General features: G+C 55.1%; 2 protein-coding genes across 3 annotated transcripts in view; one reads left to right on the top strand and one right to left on the bottom strand.

The window, feature by feature from the left end:
- The window catches only part of GNAO1 (G protein subunit alpha o1), a 180,758-nt gene extending 175,109 nt beyond the window's left edge, over window positions 1-5,649 (top strand). Inside the window, exons 6-8 of the mRNA XM_045293942.1 lie at window positions 193-346; window positions 3,407-3,622; window positions 4,494-5,649. Of these exons, the coding sequence (XP_045149877.1) occupies window positions 193-346; window positions 3,407-3,594 (342 nt within the window). The 3' untranslated portion in view covers window positions 3,595-3,622; window positions 4,494-5,649. The remainder of the gene's footprint in view (window positions 1-192; window positions 347-3,406; window positions 3,623-4,493) is intronic.
- Window positions 5,650-7,680: 2,031 nt separating this feature from the next.
- Window positions 7,681-19,215, bottom strand: part of AMFR (autocrine motility factor receptor) — a 27,953-nt gene continuing 16,418 nt past the window's right edge. For both annotated transcript variants that reach the window (XM_045293725.1, XM_004704884.3), the window contains 5 exons: window positions 18,640-18,743; window positions 17,474-17,608; window positions 15,897-15,980; window positions 10,500-10,684; window positions 7,681-9,130 (listed from right to left, as the gene is read on the bottom strand). In XM_045293725.1, coding sequence (XP_045149660.1) covers window positions 8,983-9,130; window positions 10,500-10,684; window positions 15,897-15,980; window positions 17,474-17,608; window positions 18,640-18,743 — 656 coding nt within the window. In that variant the 3' untranslated portion in view covers window positions 7,681-8,982. The remainder of the gene's footprint in view (window positions 9,131-10,499; window positions 10,685-15,896; window positions 15,981-17,473; window positions 17,609-18,639; window positions 18,744-19,215) is intronic.

Raw genomic sequence — 19,215 nt, forward strand, 5'->3', positions numbered from 1 at the left:
AGCCAGGCTCAGCTCCCAGTCAGTCCTCTGTGCCACTGCGCCCCAAACGTAGCAGATTCTCTGCAGCCTGATTAGACCCCCAGCGCACACCCTCCAGCCTAATTCTATTCTTCTCTTCCCCTGTCTGTCTCTCCCTCCGGCTGTCTGTCCACTCTCTCTCCCTTCCTCCATCCCTCCCTACCTGGGCTGCAGAACCGCATGCACGAGTCTCTCATGCTCTTCGACTCCATCTGTAACAACAAGTTCTTCATCGATACCTCCATCATCCTCTTCCTCAACAAGAAAGATCTCTTTGGCGAGAAGATCAAGAAGTCACCTCTGACCATCTGCTTCCCTGAATACACAGGTGGGTGACCCAGGCTGCCCCTGCCAGAGGCCGAGTCTCCCCCGAAGGGCCTGGGCCTGACCACTCTGGGCACTCTGGAGCAGCGCCCAGGCCACTGAGGAAGCACGCCCCGCTCCTCCCCAGCCGCACACCTGGTCTGTGGCAGGGACTGCCCCCTCCAGAGTCAGAGGTGACACAGGGGTAACGTGGCAGGGACCAGGAGGCAGGACAGAGCCACAAGCTTCGCAGGAGAGCCACCCCCTCCCAGGGCCAGGGCTGGGGCTGGGGCCAGTGACCCCGGATGGAAATTCGGCTCAGCCTGGCCCTGCAGCAGCTGCACTTGCGGGAGGGAGGGTGATGTTGAACCTGCTCTGGCAGCCGCTGCGTCCCTCCATCTCGTTGAGGGCCTTCCTCTTCACTGGTGCTCTGCTCTGCCAAGGATGGTTTTAAAACTCTCCTTGTCCTTCCCCCACGCCCAGGGGGGCACACAGCCTGCCAGTGGGGCTGGCACGCCAGCGTGCCTCCTTACCAAGTGCTTCAGGGCCACTGTGCCCAGCCAGGCCACCGCCCCCTCTCTCCCCACCCTGCCTCTCCCTTCTCTCACCTGAACCTCAGGGGACCGTGCCAAAGCCTGTGCCCTGCCCGGGGCAGCAGCAAAGGGAGGATGGTCAGAGAGCAGACCCACTCTGGGGTTGAGCCGAGGCAAGCACAGGGCAGCTGTCGTCCCTGCAGGCCCACGGAGATCCCCTGTGTCTGACAGAGCTAATGGTGGCACTGCCGTGATCAGGGGAGCCCGCTAGGAGCCCACTCACACTCCCGCCCCAGACTCAGGTCCCAGGGTTACCCAGCTTCTGCCCAGCCAGGAAGTCTCCTGGATTCCAGAAAGACCCATTCCTACCTGCCCACCAGCTGCCTTCACCCCTGTGCGCAAGGCGAAGGGCAAAGCTGAGCCCAGCAGGCCGCCTCCTGGGCTCTGCCTGCCCCCCTGCAGAGGGTGAGTGGGGCCAGGAACATGCCTGCCCTCTCCCCAGTCTGTCACACACGGCAGCTACAGGGGGCAGCCCAGCACCTCGGGGCAGCTAGCTGTTGTGCAGGCCCACCTGCCACCCCACCCCGTGTCAGAGCCGCACGCGCAGCCCCACAATTCCAGTGGGGGGTTCTTCAGGAGACTCCCAGGCCTGCCTTCCTTCCTAGCCTTCCCGAGCGGTCGGGATCCTCCAGCTCCCCTGAGCAGCCTAGCTCCTTAAACCAGGCACTCTAGGGTCCAAGAGCTCCCAAGAACGGGTGATGGGGACAGCCTGTATTTGCTGTGACAGGGGACCGAGGTGCCCTATACAGGGCAGGGCCAGTTCAGGAAGGCCCAGGCCAGGCCCCCACGGGGCGCAGCCTCAGCCTCGGCTAAGGCACCTGGAGGAATTCAGGTCTTTCAAAAGTTTGGGTAAATGGATGGCACCCACTAATCCACCAGCCCCGGCAGATGCCCCCTCTTCAGGGGACAGGCCCAATCCTAAGGCTCACCCTTGCTCTCGGGCAGGGGACCCACTGGAGCCCACTGGGGGGCAAGACTGCATAGCGTGGGTCCTGGCAATGCCGGCCCGGGCCCCAAGGGGAAGTCCTGTGGGTTGGTGAGACAGCCGAGTCTCCAGGACCTTCCTTGGGCCCATGGTAAGCCCCAAACAGTAGGCTGGTGAACAAGTGGTCAGTAGCAATCCTCCAGGGGCGCTCAGATGACCCTGCACGCCCCACCCAACTTCCTGTTCATTTGCTCCAGAGGGCACCTCCCTTCACCACCCACCACCATCTTCGTTGTATTTCCTGGCACTGTGAAGTCCACCTGTCATGTGAATTGCCTCCCCCAGCGCTCCAGTAGCCATGCTTCACCAAGGCGGGACGGCCGTGGTGGCCCTCCTGGAGGACTGGAGCTGGCGCAGTGACATGGGGGCCAGTGGTAGTGTCTGCCACTGCACGCTCTAAGGGCCAGGCTTCAAGGGACTGTGGGCTGCGAACGCTGGACGGAGGTGGGAGGGGCCTTGCTAAGAACCGGTGATGAGACACTGTGCACTGTGATCGGTCGGTGCCTGGGACCGGGCTCAGGACACAGGAAGCTCCTTGCTGCTGGGGTCCAGTGCGCTGACATTGTGCGGGCCTCGCCAACGGCAAGCAGTGGCTGTGCTGAGCGGCTACACCCAGCATCTCCCGCACCTGGTGTCTAACATGGGGCCCAGGAGGTGGCTCTGCCTGCTGGGCAGCCCAGGGCTGCTCCTGCTCCTGACCTGGCTCTGTCTCCACATCCTGGCCGCAGACACCTTTCTTCCTCGCCCTCCCCACCCCCCAGCCCATGGCTCCACTCGCCCCTAGCAGGAGGGAGAGGGCTGGTCCCACGGACTCAAAAAACCAATTGGGCTGTGTCCACCTGGGCCAGCGCCTGGTAGCGTACAGGAACAGCAGCCACTTTTCACAGCGTCTCCGGGCACTTCCGTTCACCCCGAAAGTAGCTCCGTGTCGTGGGACTACTGGGCAGAGCCTCGGGACTCGGGCTGCAGCTGCCAGGCAACGACTGGAAATTATCCATCACCTAGGGACAGTCCCTACCACCCTCGCCACCCCAGCCTAGCAAGGAATTGGCTGAGGGCAGTGGGTGTTATACATGCCAGTGTCCCCTTGAAGGGCCCAATTTGGGGAGACCGAGAGAGAGACAGTGTCAGGCCCCCAAGTGGCTTCTATCCGAAGGCCCATGAAGAAAGAAGTGCAGGCCCCCCTCTGAAAGGTCAGCATGTGGCTCGGACTTAACTGTCTTGCTTCCTGAGAAGCAGGGCTCAGGCAGGGGAGCGTTGGGTCCGGTGGCTGGAGGTGGACGCAGGTCCTGTGGGCCTCTGGTGGGACATGTGGAAGGCAGAGGGTAGCCTATGTAAGGGGAAGAGAGGCGTTGAAGAGGCAGAAGCCTAGGTCAGGCAGTGACTGTGTAACCCTCCTTCCTGTTAGCCGCACTGCTCCTGCCCCTGACAATGCCTCGTACACTGCTCTGCCTTTCTGACCCCACCTCTCACCTCCGCCTCCGCCCTGTTCTTGTGTCTGTTACAGGCCCCAATACCTACGAAGACGCAGCCGCCTACATCCAAGCACAATTTGAGAGCAAAAACCGCTCACCCAACAAAGAAATTTATTGTCACATGACTTGTGCCACAGACACGAATAATATCCAGGTGGTATTCGACGCCGTCACCGACATCATCATTGCCAACAACCTCCGGGGCTGCGGCTTGTACTGACCTCTTGTCCTGTATAGCAACCTATTTGGTAATGATTCCAGCACTCAGAAAAGCTTGCACATGCGCGTGCACGCGCACACATACCACTAACAAATGCAAGTTGGTAAATAAAGTTTAAAAAGGCAGAACAAAATCTTATATACAAATCTATATAACAGTCTTTTTAGTTTGCGTTAGAGAGAGCTGTGGACAGAACTGTGCACCATCTAGCTCACCAAGCACTCACACATTCACAACACACGCACATGCACACTCACACTCAGATACTCACACACACACATTCACTCACTCACTCAAGAGGCGGAGCCTGGGTTGAGTCCCTCCCTTCCAGAGCAGCCTGGGGATGGCCCTCCCTGGACTGGTCTGAGGCCCGCGGAGGCACTGGCCGCCCAGGCCTGGCCGCCTGTTTCTCTGCTTCACCCCGCCCAGGCCCGTGCTCTCAGTTCTGTCCTGCTCTTCTGCAAATTCCAAAACCCTTTAAAAATTGGCCTGCACCCTCAACAGTCCCCTATCCAACACCCCAAATACAGTTCCAAGACACTTTTCTTTTCAATGGTGGTGGTGGTGGTGGTGGTGGATCTCAAGAATTTAGAAGCATCATCGCTCCAACCAACCCCCTTCCCCGCAAGGGAGGGCCCCCAAGAGACCCAGCTCCTGGTCACCCCTGGGCGGCAGGGAGTAGGGAGCCTGGGGCAGCTGTAGCCCAGAGCCAGATTTGTGGCTGACCAGGACCCTGGGCGGGTGGGGGGTTTCACTGGGGCCTCCACCCTCCGGGGGACGCTGCCCCATCACGCCTGGCCCCAACCTGAGGAGAATGGCCCTGGGTGTACTGGTTGGTTGGTTGGTTGTTCAAATCCATGCAATGGTCAGACAGAGCCCTTATCTCTCTCTCTCTGCAGACTGCTTCCCGGACTCTGCTGTTGACGTTGACCTCCCGTAGCATGACCTTTGGGCCTTTGTAAGACACACAGCCTTTCTGTACCAAGCCCCTGTCTAACCTACGACCCCAGAGTGACTGATGGCTGTGCACTTTCGTAGAATGCTGTAGAATTCGGTTTTAGTTGAGTCTTTCCATTTAGAATTTGAAAGGGGGGGGGAAAAATAAAAGAACATTACTCACGTGCTTTGTTAGCTTAAAAACAAAAGGGAAAGGGAAAACCCATTTCCTCCATCTACTTTTCTTATTTTTTGTAAGTAAGCAAGCACCCCCATCTGCGCTCCACCACGGAGCTGGGCCGGTCCTCGCCTGCGCAGTGGGCGGGGTTGGGCAGCTGCGCTCAGGCCATGCCCCTGGAGCCTTGCAGCCAATCGACGTGGGTGGGGGCCCCCAAGCCCCGACCGAAGCCACCCCAACCACACCCTCCCTCCAGGTTTGTAGAGGACAAGCACAGCCCCCACTGGCCAGTAGCTCCCAAAAAAGAATCCCAAAGAGCCCTCTAGCAGCCACCCAGCCCCTTGCGGAAGAGTTCCTCGGACAGGCACGGTGTCTCACCCCGCAGTGGCGCTCCCAGCCTGCGGGCAGCGAGGTTGTGCCGGCTCCTGCGCCCGTGCCCACCCGCAGTCTCGGGGTGCCTCCCTTGCCCCCTTCTCCCGTCAGTGGCCCGTGTCCGCTGCTTCTCGCGTGGGGATGTTTGTGCTGTAGACAAAAAGAACCACAACTTAAATACAAGGTGGAAGGAAAAACCACGGAGAGGACAGACCAAGAGGGACTGTAGTGTTTACATTAAAGCCACAGCTTCATGGCCGGCCCCATGCCATTTCTATCGACTTAGCGTCCAGACCCCTCCACAGTTTTACTTTTAAGACTTAATATTTGCTGAAGACTAGTCACAGCCATTTCAAACTGAAAAGGAGGCAAAAAGACAACACACACAAAAATTTAAAAACCTAGGGAAAAAAAACTTGAAAAACAGAAAAAAGAAAAAAAAGCCCACGGGTCTTTCTAAGCCTTTCTATTCCCAATCGGTGAGGTTTCTGTGATATCTTACACACTGCCAGTCTACTTCTCAAATGGAAAATTCATGTGTAGCTCAATAAAGAGAATGTTTGTCTGTATCTGCCAGTCTCTCACCCTCTGGCTCTTGGATGGTGGTCACTTGGTGGGGCGTGGCTCCGGCAAGGCTGGGGAGTGTGGGGTGGGGTGGGGTGGGGGAACGCTGGCTCTGGGAGGCTGGTGGGCAGAGAGTGAGGGATCAGCCTACCTGGAGCTTAGGCCACTCCCCCTCAGGGATGAGAGAGTGCTGTGCTCAGCAATCAGTGCTCCCAGCGTCAAGTTGTTTAGGACAAGGTGGGAAGAGACAGCTGTCCCAAAGTCCCCTGTACTAAAGGATCCTGTTGTTTCTGTCCCACTGACAACCCCCACCCACCCAACCCAGTCACGGCATGGAGCCCAAGAAGGAAGCCAAAAACTGCTTGGGCCTGCTACACCGAAGGGGGTCTCTCCCCACAGCATCAAGGCCAGGTCTCAAGTGGCCAGGAGGCTTTCCTTCTGCTTTGTCCCTGGAAGCCGGTGTGGGCCAGAGGCAGGGCAGGGGAGTCAGGGCGGTGCCTCCGTCCCCTCCAAGCTGGGCCCTCAGTTGAGCCTGGGCCCTAGGGTGGGGCTAAGGCACAATTTCCCCATACTCACCAGATCTCTCAAAAGCAAGCCTAACAGAATTTGCCCTCAACGTCAAATGAGTTTTCGATAGTCAATTGGAGGCTTTTTTGTTGCTGTCCTGCCTTAGAATGAGCATTAGAAAGTGCTGTTTGGAAAGATTCAGGAGAAGCCATCATTAGATTAGAACCAGGAAAGTGGGTCACATTTTCTTAAAAGGTGCTTGTGATTCTAATGGGCAGCCAGGCTGTCCAAACCCCAAACCACTCACTGCCATCCAGTGGATTCTGGCTTCTAGTGACCCTACAGGACAGAGAACTGGCCCTATGGGTGTCTGAGGCTGTACGTCTTCATGGGAGCAGAAAGCCTCATTGTACTCCTGGGTTTCAGCCACTGACCTTGGGTTTAGTAGCCCAACACATAACCCACTATACCACCGGACACCTTGGCCACGTTTCAGACCTTGCTAATTTAACAAAAAGGGTGGGCAATGAGGAAGAGGCAGTCTCAGAGTGGCTGCCACGCTGTGGTCCCCCTTCTCCCCATGGTGCCTGATTTCAAAGGACCCCTTCCTTCCTCTCCTTCCTGGGGAGGTCACATCAGAGGGTCAAGTCTGCTATTGACAAGCTTAAATGGAAAACCAGGTCCAGGTGGCCCCCTGAGCACACAGGTACATTTCAGCAACACAGGTCAAAGGCCCGCCTGGACCAATATTCTTCTAGAACACTGAAGCCTCAGCAGTCGGGGGAAGCGGGCCACATTGAACCCCAAGATGCTGGCAAAGCAGGACCCATAAGAAAACAGTAACACAATTAGTGACAGAGAGCCAGGGCGGCCCACCATTGGGCCAGAGTACACGGGCTCCTGGCTTTCCGTCTACAAGTTTAAACCAACAGCTGGGCCTCAGCGCTCCTACAGAGCTGGGCATGTGGCAGCCTTGGCCCTGCAGACCCGCCGTGGGGGGAGGGACAGGGTGCCTGAGCCTACCCTTAGCATCCCTCCCAGAACTCCACTCAAGACACTACCAAGTGGATTTCTGGTGGCTTAGTGGGTGACCCACCGAGCTGCTGACCACAAGAAAGGGCAACCCAGAACCCGCAGCTCTGCTGGCGCGACGTCTCAGGGTGCCCTTCAGGCTCCCCTTCCCGGGTTCTTTTCAGCTGACACACTTCTCCTACCTCGGCCGTCAGCCTGTTTCCCGGTGTCCCATGCCATCTTGTCACGGAGCTGGGGCAGATGGCCACAGGGACGTGTCGTCTTTAACGTGTGCCACATGCAAACCCAAGAAATGCTTCATGCTTCAAAAAGAAAGAGGCGCTCCCTCCCATGGTCCTGAAAACTGGAGGGGAACACGGGGGTGGGGGGGAACACGACACATGGAGTTCTGTCTCCTCCAGACACTTCCTGAGGCAGCACGCGGAGGACCCTCCAACAGACCCCGCAGGTCCCGCCGGCCCAAGAGAGTGGTCCCAGCGCCCAGCCACACAGCGCACTAGGAGAGTTTGCCTTTTATTATTGCTTTACAGTAAAAACAGACAAATGGCTATGCTCTTAGCAAAACAAAACAAAATTTTAAAAATCACAGGAATTTACTAACAGCAGTTCAAGGTAAGGCTTTTTCAAAGTTTTATTGAAATAAATTATCTCTGCCTAAATATTTACTCACCACCCTTTTCTCATGACTGTCAACATACTGAAAGGTTGCAGTTATGGAAAACACATTTAACTTTGCCAATAGTTTCAGATAATACTGGATTCTGCTCCAAAGAACTACCCTAAAAGGATGCTTCCAAACATGAAAAAAGTTGGGGTTTTTTTTCAGTCCAAGGGACTGAGCTGTGTAACCTAAGCGTGCTTGTTTCCAATCTTGAAGGCAAATGAGAGCGAGCTGGAGAAGGCCGGGGAACTCAGTGCCCGGCCTATCTGGGTGGATAAACCAGTGAGAACAAAGTTAGGAAAAGGAAGGGCTTGAAGAACAAAAAAGGAAAACGCGCTATCTTTGCAAAAGTCAGGCCCTCCATAACCTACTCCGCCCCATCTTGCAAGGCCTACGTCTCCCCCAGGACCGGCCTCCCTCACTGACCGGGGATGAAAACCAGAGCAGATTGCCTGCCGCCTCCCTTCAGGGCCAGCTTCTCTGGGCCCCAACGACACTGAGACTTGGAGGAGACACACACAAGGCAACTCTAAAAGAGTCCGATCCCAAGATGCCAGGGCCATCAGAGATAAAGCACCCCACTGCTGGACTTCCTCAGGTCAGGCCAGGCCCTGCTGTGGCACAGAGGGCCCTCGCTCCCCCTTCGACACCAGCACCAAGCCAAGAGCTCTTTCTCAGATGCCCTGCCTGTCCAGGGGGCCAGGCACTGGTGGGTCTGGAATGCCAGGCACCAAGAACAGTAGCTTGAGCCCCCACCTCGCCGATGGTGTGGACGGGGCTCGGGGTGTCCGTCCATGGTTTGGCTGCATCTCCCCCACCCACCAGAGCTTGTGCACAAAGCAGACGTCGAAGCTGCCTGCTGCAGGTCTCTGGCTGCCCACTTCCTCTCAACCTCCGCCCAACCCCAAGAAGTCCAGTCAACACCAGAAGAGATCACGCCTAGAGTTAAAATGTGCAGTGTTGCCAAAGGGAGGAGAAATGTCACAAAGTATTACAAAGAAGGATTAAATGTGTCAGCTGTCCAAACACTAGTCAGACCACATGCTTTGTACAGCGCGGCGCGGCGGCCCACTTCTGCACACGGAGGCCTCTCCTCTCGGCACACGCAAGCGCAGGAGCGGCTGCCGAGGAGGCAGCGTTAGGAGGCCTGCTGCTTCTGAAGTCTCCGCTCGGCAGCCGCAGCCAGCATCCTTCGACGGAGGGTCACCGGGTCGGAGGACGTGCCTTCCAAGGGGAGGTAGCTCTCTGAGGCGGAGTCATCTTGAGAACTTTTGTTCAGGAATCGCCTGAGAAACACAGAGGAATGGCATAAGAGAGGCAGGAAGTCCGGGGCCACCCAACAGCGGCTTTTCAAATGTTTCTTTAATGTCTCCATTTTTTCAGACACCTTCATGAAGCTACCACTTGAAAAAGACCTCTCCCCGAACAGAGGAGCGCAGGCACTCTGTACCAGGGAGGGGCCGGCTGAGCACACAAAGTCCTCGGTCTTTGGGCCTGCGCTGGACCCACCAGAATGAGCCCAGTCCAAAGGGCAAAACCACCTCCACACATGCCCCGCCCCCTCCTCCCACCCAGCCAGGAGCCCGTGTTCCCCGACAGAACTACCAGAGGACCAGCGTGAACCTCCCTGGGCCCCCGCGTCCTCAGACCTCGAGTCTTACAGCTAGTGTGGAGGAGCTCCTACCAGAGTGCAGGGATGACACCGGCACGACGGCGCGTCGAAAGACGCTGCTACTGGGTTCCAGCCCAACGTGCACGGGTTTGCTCCACACAAAGCACAGTGAGACCCGGCCTGCCCTCAGGGCTAGCTGCAGACGCGTTCTCTCCATCAGGGGGCCTTCCAAAAGACCCCACCAAAACCACACACTGCTCTCCCGGGGACCTGCTGGGCCAGGTAAAGCCAAGGCAGGGAGGTCAGCTCCGAAGAGGAGGACTACCTGGTGGGATCATCTCCACCTGGCAGAGTTCCTAAAGGACACGGCGATCACAGGGGCTTAGGATGAGGGAGTTGTAGGAAAATGCAAACGTGCCCTGGTGAGAAAGAGGCCAGGGAGGCCACACAAGGAACGTGTCTCCCCTTCATGGCAACACACCTGCTCGATCTTCAAGGACAGCAAGGCCGTCCTATGAGGATCCCCCCGGGGAACCTCTCCGCTTCCACCCCAGCCCTGGTCCCTCAGACCTCGCTCTCTCTGTGCCCCAGACTCCAAGAACACTAAAAACCTTGACAAGGAAGGAGCACGGTATGAGCCCTCTCAGATGCGTGGGCGTGGTGGCCCGGGGCAGGCCGACCGCAGCCCCTTCAGAGAAGGGCGGCGAGGAGCTGGGACCACCACCCTCGCACTGCCTGTCGGCCTCCGCAGAAGCGAGGGCGAGAAACACCCGCTTCATACTTTGATGTCTGTGTTGAATTCAGGTTTCTATGATGCTGTGGCCACACTCCGTGGAGAAACTGACGTAGGGGCTCAAACCTGTAGGCATGGAAGTGTGGCTGTCGCCCTGCGCCTGGGGTGCCAAAGGCAGGGGATCCCACGGCCCGGGCCACCTGGTGCTCCGCCCTCGCCCACAAGCCGAGACCTGGGCTCTCTGAGGGAGGAGAGGGCTCTGCAGTGCTGGAGCTGGGGGCCCGCTCGCAGGGTGAGTGGGGGCACTCACTTGCGCGCCTGCTGCAGGAGGTCGTCCTTGCGCTGCACCAGCATGCGCTGCCTCTCGTCTGCGGACTTGGAGAAGCGGCTGCCCCGGGCCTCGAAGTCCACCAGCTCGCTGGGCTCGGCGTCCATCTCGCTGAAATCCAGTGTCTCCTCCAGCCAGGGGCTGAGGTCCAGGGGCACACGCTCCGTCTGGACACAGGGAAGGAGGCAGAGAGGCAGCTGTAAGCACAGGCCACCTCCGAAGGCCATCACCTTGCCAAAGAGCCCTGGAGGCTTCTCTGGGCTGCCAGCAGAGCAGCAGGAAAGCGGGAGGGCAGAGGGCAGGCTGCACCACTGAGAGCTGACCGATTGTCAGGAAGCACAATTGTCACCAGCGTGAAACCCACAAGCAGCGGGTCTGCAATCGGGACCTTCCTGTTCAATCTCCCAACTGCTCAAAGTGTAAGAGCATGCTTTACCACGGGGTCCGGGGTTACCCGCCTCAGCAAACGGCCAAGCGGATGGTCAAAAGGTAAGCCCTCGGGATCCTTCTTCCTATGCACAGTGTGGGGCGCCATGTAACCGGACATGGGGGGGCTCTTTCTTGGCTGTAGATGCCCCACAGCCTTACGAAGGTGCCTAACGATCTGTCACCCAGGTGACAAGACTGGAGAAGGTCCCTGAGCGGAGGCAGAAGGGGCGGGGCTCCAGGTATGCTGTCCACTCCCTGCCCACCCACCCCCCACCCCCTTTCCGTCTCCAGCCCAGGGAGACGGGCCTGCAGGAGGGCAAGCTGGAGAGCCTTGCAGTTTGAGAGACGGTGGCTGGCGGCTGTCACCCACCTGAGACATCCAACAGACAGACCCCAGCAGAGGCAAACAAAAGGAGAGCGAGCCACGCTGACATCGACTGCCTGTGTGTGTGTGTGTGTGTGTGTGTGTGTGTGTGTGTGTGCGTGCGCGCGTCTGCCTGCACGCCGTGTCTCTCTCCCAGGAGCAAATGTGTGAACTTTGCACAAGAGCACCACTTGGGGGCTCAAGAGGACCACATGCAGGCGGGTGGTCAGAAACAGCTAGTCCAAGTACACAGGCCTATCATTGAGTATCTGGTGCTACTTGGGGCAAGTGCATGTCTACTTACGCATGCTGGGGTCCTATCACCCCACTTCCCTAAGCATGGCCTAAGAAGGGGTTCTAGGGTTAGAGAACACACTATTGAAAGGGGGCGGACACTGAAGAGAGCAGAAGCCCATTCAAGGTCCTTCTGTGGGCTTCTCAGCCTGACACAGGCCTGAGCCGGTGCTGAGGAAGCCCCTGAATGAAGTGAGTCATCGATCAGTATGTCCTACTATGATGGTTTTCGTGGTGGCGAGATGCTAAAAGCTATGGCAGGGGGTTTAAATGGAGAGAAAATGTTTTGAGAAACGATGTACAAATGCGCTTTACACAATTGATATGTGTATGGATTGGGATAACAGTTGTATGAGCCCCCAATAAAATGATTCTTTTAAAAGAAAAACAAAAAACAAAAAACCAATAGTTGAACTTTGCTAATAAAGAACATCTGCCTTGAAAAAAAAAAAAAGAAAGAAAGACAAGTCCCTGGAGAAGGACATCATGCTTGGTAAAGTTGAAGGGTTACAAAAAAGAGGCAGGCCCTCAATCAGATGGATTGACCCAGGGACTGCAACAATGGCTCAAGCATAGGGATTGCTGTGATGATGGCGCAGGCAGGACCAGGCAGTATTTCCTTCAGTTATACATTGGGTCATTAAGTCAGAACTGACTCAATGGTACCTAATGAAAACAACAAGCTTTAAGGATCAGGTTCAGCTTTTAAACATGACTTAGAAATACATCCTGCATGATCTAACTCTTGCTGTGATACTCTTTATACAATTAGTTCAATGTTCATGTTTCATATTTTATGCCTTTATGATAATTCTAACACTTACTATAGCTTTAGCACTACTAATTATTATTTGAATTATCTATGCTTGGGGAACTCTACTTAGCACTGTGGATAAAATGATCATTAGGGCCACAAGCGCCCCTACAGGGAAAACCTAAACTGGTGTTTTAAATAGAAGATAATATCTGATCGAAACCATAAGGGACACATTGGGATTTATTAAGTGGGTGAAGGCAAAGGTCATTACTGAAAAATAAAACTATGTGGACTCTGCTTCCAGAATTTCTAATTTAATCGGACAGGCCTGGAATTTGAAAGTTTGCATTGCCTAAAGCTCCTGGGTGATGCCTATACTGTTGATCCAAGAGAACCGTGGGTGCTAAGGAACATCTTTTTAACAGCAGATCCTAGACTATGGTTTCCCCAATGGACCCTAATTGAATTGTACCTAAACTGCAAAGTGGACAGTGCTATTTCCTTCAAGAAAATCTACATTTTAACCATCAATAATATCCTGTGATATAATAATTTGATATCAATTATAAAAACAGTGAAATTGAATAAACTTATATTAAAATGAAAAAAAAAAAAAAAACCTATGGCAGCAGTGTCTCAAATACAAGCAGGCTACCCATGGACAACAGGTCTCAGCTGGGAGACCCATTTCTGAGCAAAATGGCCACGGAAGCGTGTGCTCAGTCTAACCTGGTGCTGGGGGGAAAGCCCCTCCGATTGGAGACCCGCAAACCAAACTGGGGAGAGTTGTGCCCGCAGCCGAGCTGCCCAAGGACATCAAAGACATCCGACACAAGACCAAACGGTGTCAGCAGGGACGGACGCTGGCACCTGCTGCTCTAGCACGTAAAGGAGCTGGAGCAGAAGGAAGGAACGGTGGCACGAAAACGCTGAAGAGAAGATTCCAAAGGGCACCCTGAGAAGACAGTATTACCATGACCGTGGCACTGGAATTAGAAAATCAGTAGGGAAGAACATGCTCCGCCCTCCTCAAGCTGCAGCGAATGGAGAAGGCAAGCCTCCAGGTGCACAGGAAAGACCCTATGGATAAATATCAAGCAACACAGGAAGCGCCCAAAGGAGGTGGGAAGCCTGATACAGAGTAGCTCTACCACAAGGGGCTGGTCGGTGTGCAACCACTTCAGGAGGGTGCATATCATCGAGAACCAATGGTATCAAAGGCAAAAGGCCAAACTGCACTGAAGGCACTGGAGAAAACAAGGCTCCGGGAACGGAATGAATACCAGTTGAGATGTTTCAACAAATGGATGCAGCGCTGGACGCACCCACTTGCCTATACCAAGAAGACCGCTCCCTGGCCACCTGGCCGGCAGAGATCCTCGTTGTGCCTACTCCAAAGAAAGGCGAGCCAACAAAACGTGGAGATTAATGATTGATATCATTGGTATCGCACACAAGTAAAATTTTGAAGATGCAAAAATGGTTGCAACAGTACACTGACAGGACATGAGGGTGTTACTGCTGATGTCAGATGGGTCTGGGCTGAAAGCAGGGACTGCCAGAAAGTTCACAGACAATGAAAGGCCACACTGGTCACGACAAGCGATGGTAACAGTGCCAAGACTGGGGGTTCTGGAGCACTTCCCTGTTCACCACGGACAGAGGAAAAACTAGCGAACTAAAAGCAACAGTGGGGAGGACGTAGAGATCCCGGGGGTGCTGGAGCAACAGCAATCTAGCTGAGAGGAATTACTGAGAGGCAGAAGAAGGGTGAGCATGATGGTGGGGCAGGAGGAAGGTAAAAGGAAACAGGAAAGATCTAGGAAGCAAAGCTTTGGATAGAGGTATAAACATAAGTGTGTACTCATGTAACTATATTAATTTATGAAAATAGAGGTATTGGCCCATGTACATTTATATAGAAATACATTGAGAAAGTGGACAGACTTTGGGCATCTACTCAAATCCTCCCTCAACGAAAGAACATTTTGTTCTAACAACCTGGCATTCGCTGATGCTCATCCTCCTGGCACAATCACTGAAGGCAAAATTGACACATAAGCAAAAGTGGTGAAGACAGTGGATGGTGTCCGGCTATCAACAGATGCAGCGCTGGGGTCTTAAAGGCTTGAAGTCAAACAAGCGGCCATCTAGCACAGAAGCAACAAGCCCACATGGAAGAAACACACCAGCCTGTGCAATCATGAGGTGTCAATGGAATCGGCTAACAGGTACCGGAAGACCCCAACCAATATGCAGATGACATAAACTTGCTTGTTTAAAGTGAAGAGGACTTGAAGCACTTACTGATGAAGATCAAAGACTGCAGCCTTTGGTGTAAATTGCACCTCACCGTAAAGAAAACAGAAATCCTCGCACCTGAGTCAATAAGCAACAACCTGACAAACGGAGAAGACTCCAGTCGCCAGAATTCCAGGATTTCATAGTCAACATGGCCCACGGAAGCAGCAGTCAAGAACTAAAGCAAGGAATTGCACTGGGCAAATCTGCTGCAAAAGAGCTCTTTCAAAAAATATATAGCTATAAAAATAAAATAGAATTATATGTGCCAACAAGCAAAGATGCCACTCTAAAAACGAAGGCGTTCCCGATCCAACGAGAAAGTAAATAAAGCAGACTAAGCAGACTGGAGACCTGTGGACTATGGACTTGGCAAAGAGGATTAATGAACAAGTACATCTAGAATGCTCCTTAGAAGCATGAATGGTGAGACTTGGTCTTGCATTCTGTGAACATGTCATCAGGAGAGATCAGTGGCTGGTGAAGGGCATCAGTTTGGTAGGGGGTCAATGAAGAGGAGGAGGAGGACCCTCAAAGAGATGAGTGTGACACAGTGGCTGCAATGGTGACCTGGCAGAGAAACGACTGTGAGGGTGGGCGGGACTGGGCAGTGCTTCACTGTTGTACAGAGTTGCACTGAGTTGGAACCAATTTGACAGCACCAACCACAAGCTCCGTATGATTGAGGCACTTTCTCAACCGACCCACCAGTTTTCCAATGATGTACAGTCCATGACGTTTGGGTAGAAGACATTAACTTTAGTAACAGATTAGGAAAAGCCTAACCAGTTTCAAAATGCTAGGTGTGTGGGAGACCAGCCTAATGGCCCCAGCTCATCAGCCTCCATCTGGTTTGGGACGGACCCAGCCACACTCCGAGTCCCGGGCAGGTTAGCGTCACCCTGCCCTTCCTAAATGTGCAGCAAGAGCTCCAGGTGGCAGGGCTGGCCTGTGACTCCTTCCATGGCCAGGTCCTAAGTGTGAGCCTTAGGGAGTGGCAATAGGCCCAGGCAGAAACAAAGGCCAGCCCCTGGGCGCAGCTGCATTCATCAGCTTAGTGCACCTAGCAGAGGAGCCCAGCCTTCCTGCAGGGCTCTTGCCCGCGCCTCACAATGGTGTGTGGGGAGAGGCGGTGGGGGTTGGGAACGACAGAGGAGAGGCCGTGGAGGTGGGGAACGACATCACTGCCAAGTACCATCCCTCGTGCTCAGTCCTTCTAGAGCAACATCTTTACCTGAGTGGACGCTTCCCCCTCCTCCTGTTCACTGCTTGGCCTGTCCATGGAACTGTTCAGTGCAGGTCTAATGCTCTCTGAGCGCTGAAAGAGAAGCAGGCTGTCAGCCCCGCAGTCCCTCCTGAGGAGCCCAGAGGCACAGGCAGCGTCAGAGAAGCACAGGTGGTGAGGACGAGTGAGAGGCAGGGTGCCTTCTGCACACGTGAGGCTGCCAGGTTGGGAGCTGGCCATCAGCTGCCCATTTCACTGCCCTCCAGCACCGCAACCACACAGCAGCGGCCAGCAGGCCCTCGGAAAGACCGTGACGAACCAGCCGCGGGGCGCCTGGCACCAAGGTCAGTGTAGCAGGCCTGGCTCCTCGGCACCTCTTCCTCGTTCACCGGCTCCAGATCTCGGCTTTGGGGCCCACAACCCCCAGGTCGACCACCTCAGTGCTTCTCAGCCAAGGCCCACCTTCCACTGCCGGAGGGCTCTGCCTGGCACCATGGCCTGGGCCTGCCGCCCCAGGAGCAGCCCTGAACCAGTGACTGATGGGAATTGGTGAGGGGACACCCCTCTGGAGGGATAATATGCCCATCCCAGACTGACTCCCACCGGAGGTCCCCAGTAGGGCCAAGCCTCAGTTGCCCACAACACATCTGCTTGCTGACAAACCCTGGACTGGCCACTTTCCCTTCTCCGCCTCCGCCAGCCCACCAGTGCTTACTGGGGTCACATCCACATAAACGATGCACCCGAATCCTCCTCTCAAGTCTGCTTCTGGGAGGCTGACCCGGCCACCAGGTCCCAGAGCCGAGAGCTGCTGAGCCGCACAGAACCCCCAACCCGCAGGAAGCCAGACATGCTCACGGGTCAGGATGTCACTAACCAGTGCTTGTATTTTTCCTAGCCTGAAATTGAGTGCATTTTTGCCAAATTATTTCCTGGTTTTATATAGGTATATATACCTTGGTCCTACCAGAAAGTTTTGTCCTTAAGATGGTAACACAGGTAGGTAATTATGGGCCAGGAAAACTGACCTTTTTTAAAGTTAAAAACACAAGTCTCAGAGACATGTGAATTGTAGCTAACGGAAAACCACACCAACATGCCAGTCTATCAGACACTGAGCATTACATGGGGGCTGGCAAGCACAGGCCAACTCCACCCTATCTCCTGGGTTAGCACCGTTAGCCCAGCCCCGCTCACTCATTTGCATATTACCCACGAGGCCTTCAGTGCTGGCACAGCAGAGCTGAGTAGCTGCCACAGGCAATGTGGCCTCAAAAGTGTAAAAGCGCCACGCCGTGGCACGGTGTTCTATGGAAACGCTTTGACTGACGGAGGGAGGGGCTGCTGCTCTGACCTTCTGGATCAGGGAGGGCAGGCTGGCTGAAAGTGTAGAGATGCCCACACGTCCCCAGATCCCTGTTGGACTGAGTTTTTCCAGCAAGTCTGGGCAAAGTGAAGGAGCTTGGAGAAAACTTTGTACCAAATACTAAGTGACACTCCGTAAGCCAGTCATTTAAACTGCTAATCAGGGAGGAGCAGGCTTTGGGAAGCAGAGCCCATCTGTTGTACTTAAAAACCCAGTTTACCTGTGTGGGGAAAGGGACTTGAATGCGACCTTCTAAAATGTTGTCTGTGGTTATTTCCACGGAGCGCGTCAGCTGGAGGTCCTGCAGCACCAGGTGGGAGGGCACCTGGGGGAACATCTCCTGGATCTGGTGAGCCTACACGGGGAAGAAGAAACGTCCGCGCGACGCCCGCATGGGTTTCCAAAAGAAAGCACAGGCATCCAGCCAGATCCCAGGACAGATCCAACTTCAAAAGTTGAGTTTTTAAAAGTATTGACTTTTCAGCTCAGTATACCGTGGCGTGTTCTCCTCTCAGAACAGCTAGCAAGAGCAACCTTCTGACCGACACCACACAGGTGACAACTGCCTGAGAGAAACCCAACTCCCAAGACAGGCCGCAGGAGTGGCTTCTGGGACACTTGACACACAGGGAGGACAGGCAAATGGCTGGCAGAAGATGGCTGCGTGTAGGAGGGACTACAGGACACAGGGAACGAACGCTAGGGGAGCAGGCCTGGGGCTGTTGCCTACACATGTGAGCCTGGCCAAGCTCAGAGCTGGAAACAGAAACAGGTAAATTCACTCTACATAGATTACACTCCACAAATCCTTACTACTGCCCTGGAGCTAGCGCTCCAACCTGACACCTTGGTCCCAGGTCTGCACAGGGCTGGGGGCGGGGCGCAGCCAGCACAGGTCTCAGCACCCCAGCACCCACTGCCCAGGCTTTCACCTGGTTTTGGTTTGAGCAGAGGAAAGGATAATCTCCGGTTTTCCATAACTGCTAGGGAGTCTCGGGACTGTGTGAAGCCATGCACTGAAGCAAACAGTAAGCCTCCACAGTGTGCCTCCCTCCATGCTCAGCTTGTTGTTATTTATCTACTTTTGGAGGGAACGGCCAGGAGTTTAGAAACCCCATCGGGCAGTCTTGCTGAGTTTTTTATAAAAGGAGTTTGTCGGTCAAGTCCCTAGCGTCCCTAACCTGGGTGGCTCGCCCCCTGGAGAGGGCCAAGGAGTGCCCTGGTTCCGCTCAGAAAAGCCCAGGGTATCTGCCACACAGTGAAGGAAAGCTGGCTCTCAAAATGGCTTCCGATGTCAAGTCAGAGGGGTTGAAGGGGTCTCCATGGGTGAGGGAGATGGCCAGAAGGCCCGGCTGTTCTGCCGAGCTGGTGGTGGGCAGAGCTTACCATGGCATTCAGCTGGGAGTTGCTGGCCTGCGTGATGCCAAGGATGTTGGTGGTGTGCATGACCTCCACGGAAAAACTCGGCAGCCAACTCGCAATCCGGGACCCTGAAACAAACGAGCCCAGCCTGGGCCTGAGCAGCCGCCGCTTTCCCCGGGCCGCCCCTCTACAGCAGGGCCCTGGCAGCCCCGGCTAGCACTGCTGACCTCCGGCAAGCCTTGGGCCGAGCGTTTGTAGGAACCAGCTCATTTCATCCTCTCTAGAGCCCTCCCAGTGTCTCCCCTTTCCTCTTCTCAAGAACCTGGGCCGTGGTCCCTGGAGCATTCTCAACACAAGGTGCCCAAGGTCCCGGAATCTGTAACTCTGGCTGTCAGTATAGGAAGCCTCCAATACTTCCCCACCGGCCTCTCTGCCTCCCAGTGTTCTCACTTGCCCCAACACCCCCCCCACCCCACCCCCGCTCTAAACTCTAGGTCTACAACACTCCCGTCAATCCATTTCCCCTGCTCCGAGGCTCCAGCCTCGACAACCCAGTGCAGACAGCCGCAGGACCTGCTCCCAGAGGCTCCAGCCTCGACA

This window comes from Echinops telfairi, unplaced genomic scaffold (genome assembly GCF_000313985.2).
Source record: "Echinops telfairi isolate 266 unplaced genomic scaffold, ASM31398v2 ScPeMD7_2291;HRSCAF=2852, whole genome shotgun sequence".
In the NCBI taxonomy this organism is placed as follows: Eukaryota; Metazoa; Chordata; class Mammalia; order Afrosoricida; family Tenrecidae; genus Echinops; species Echinops telfairi.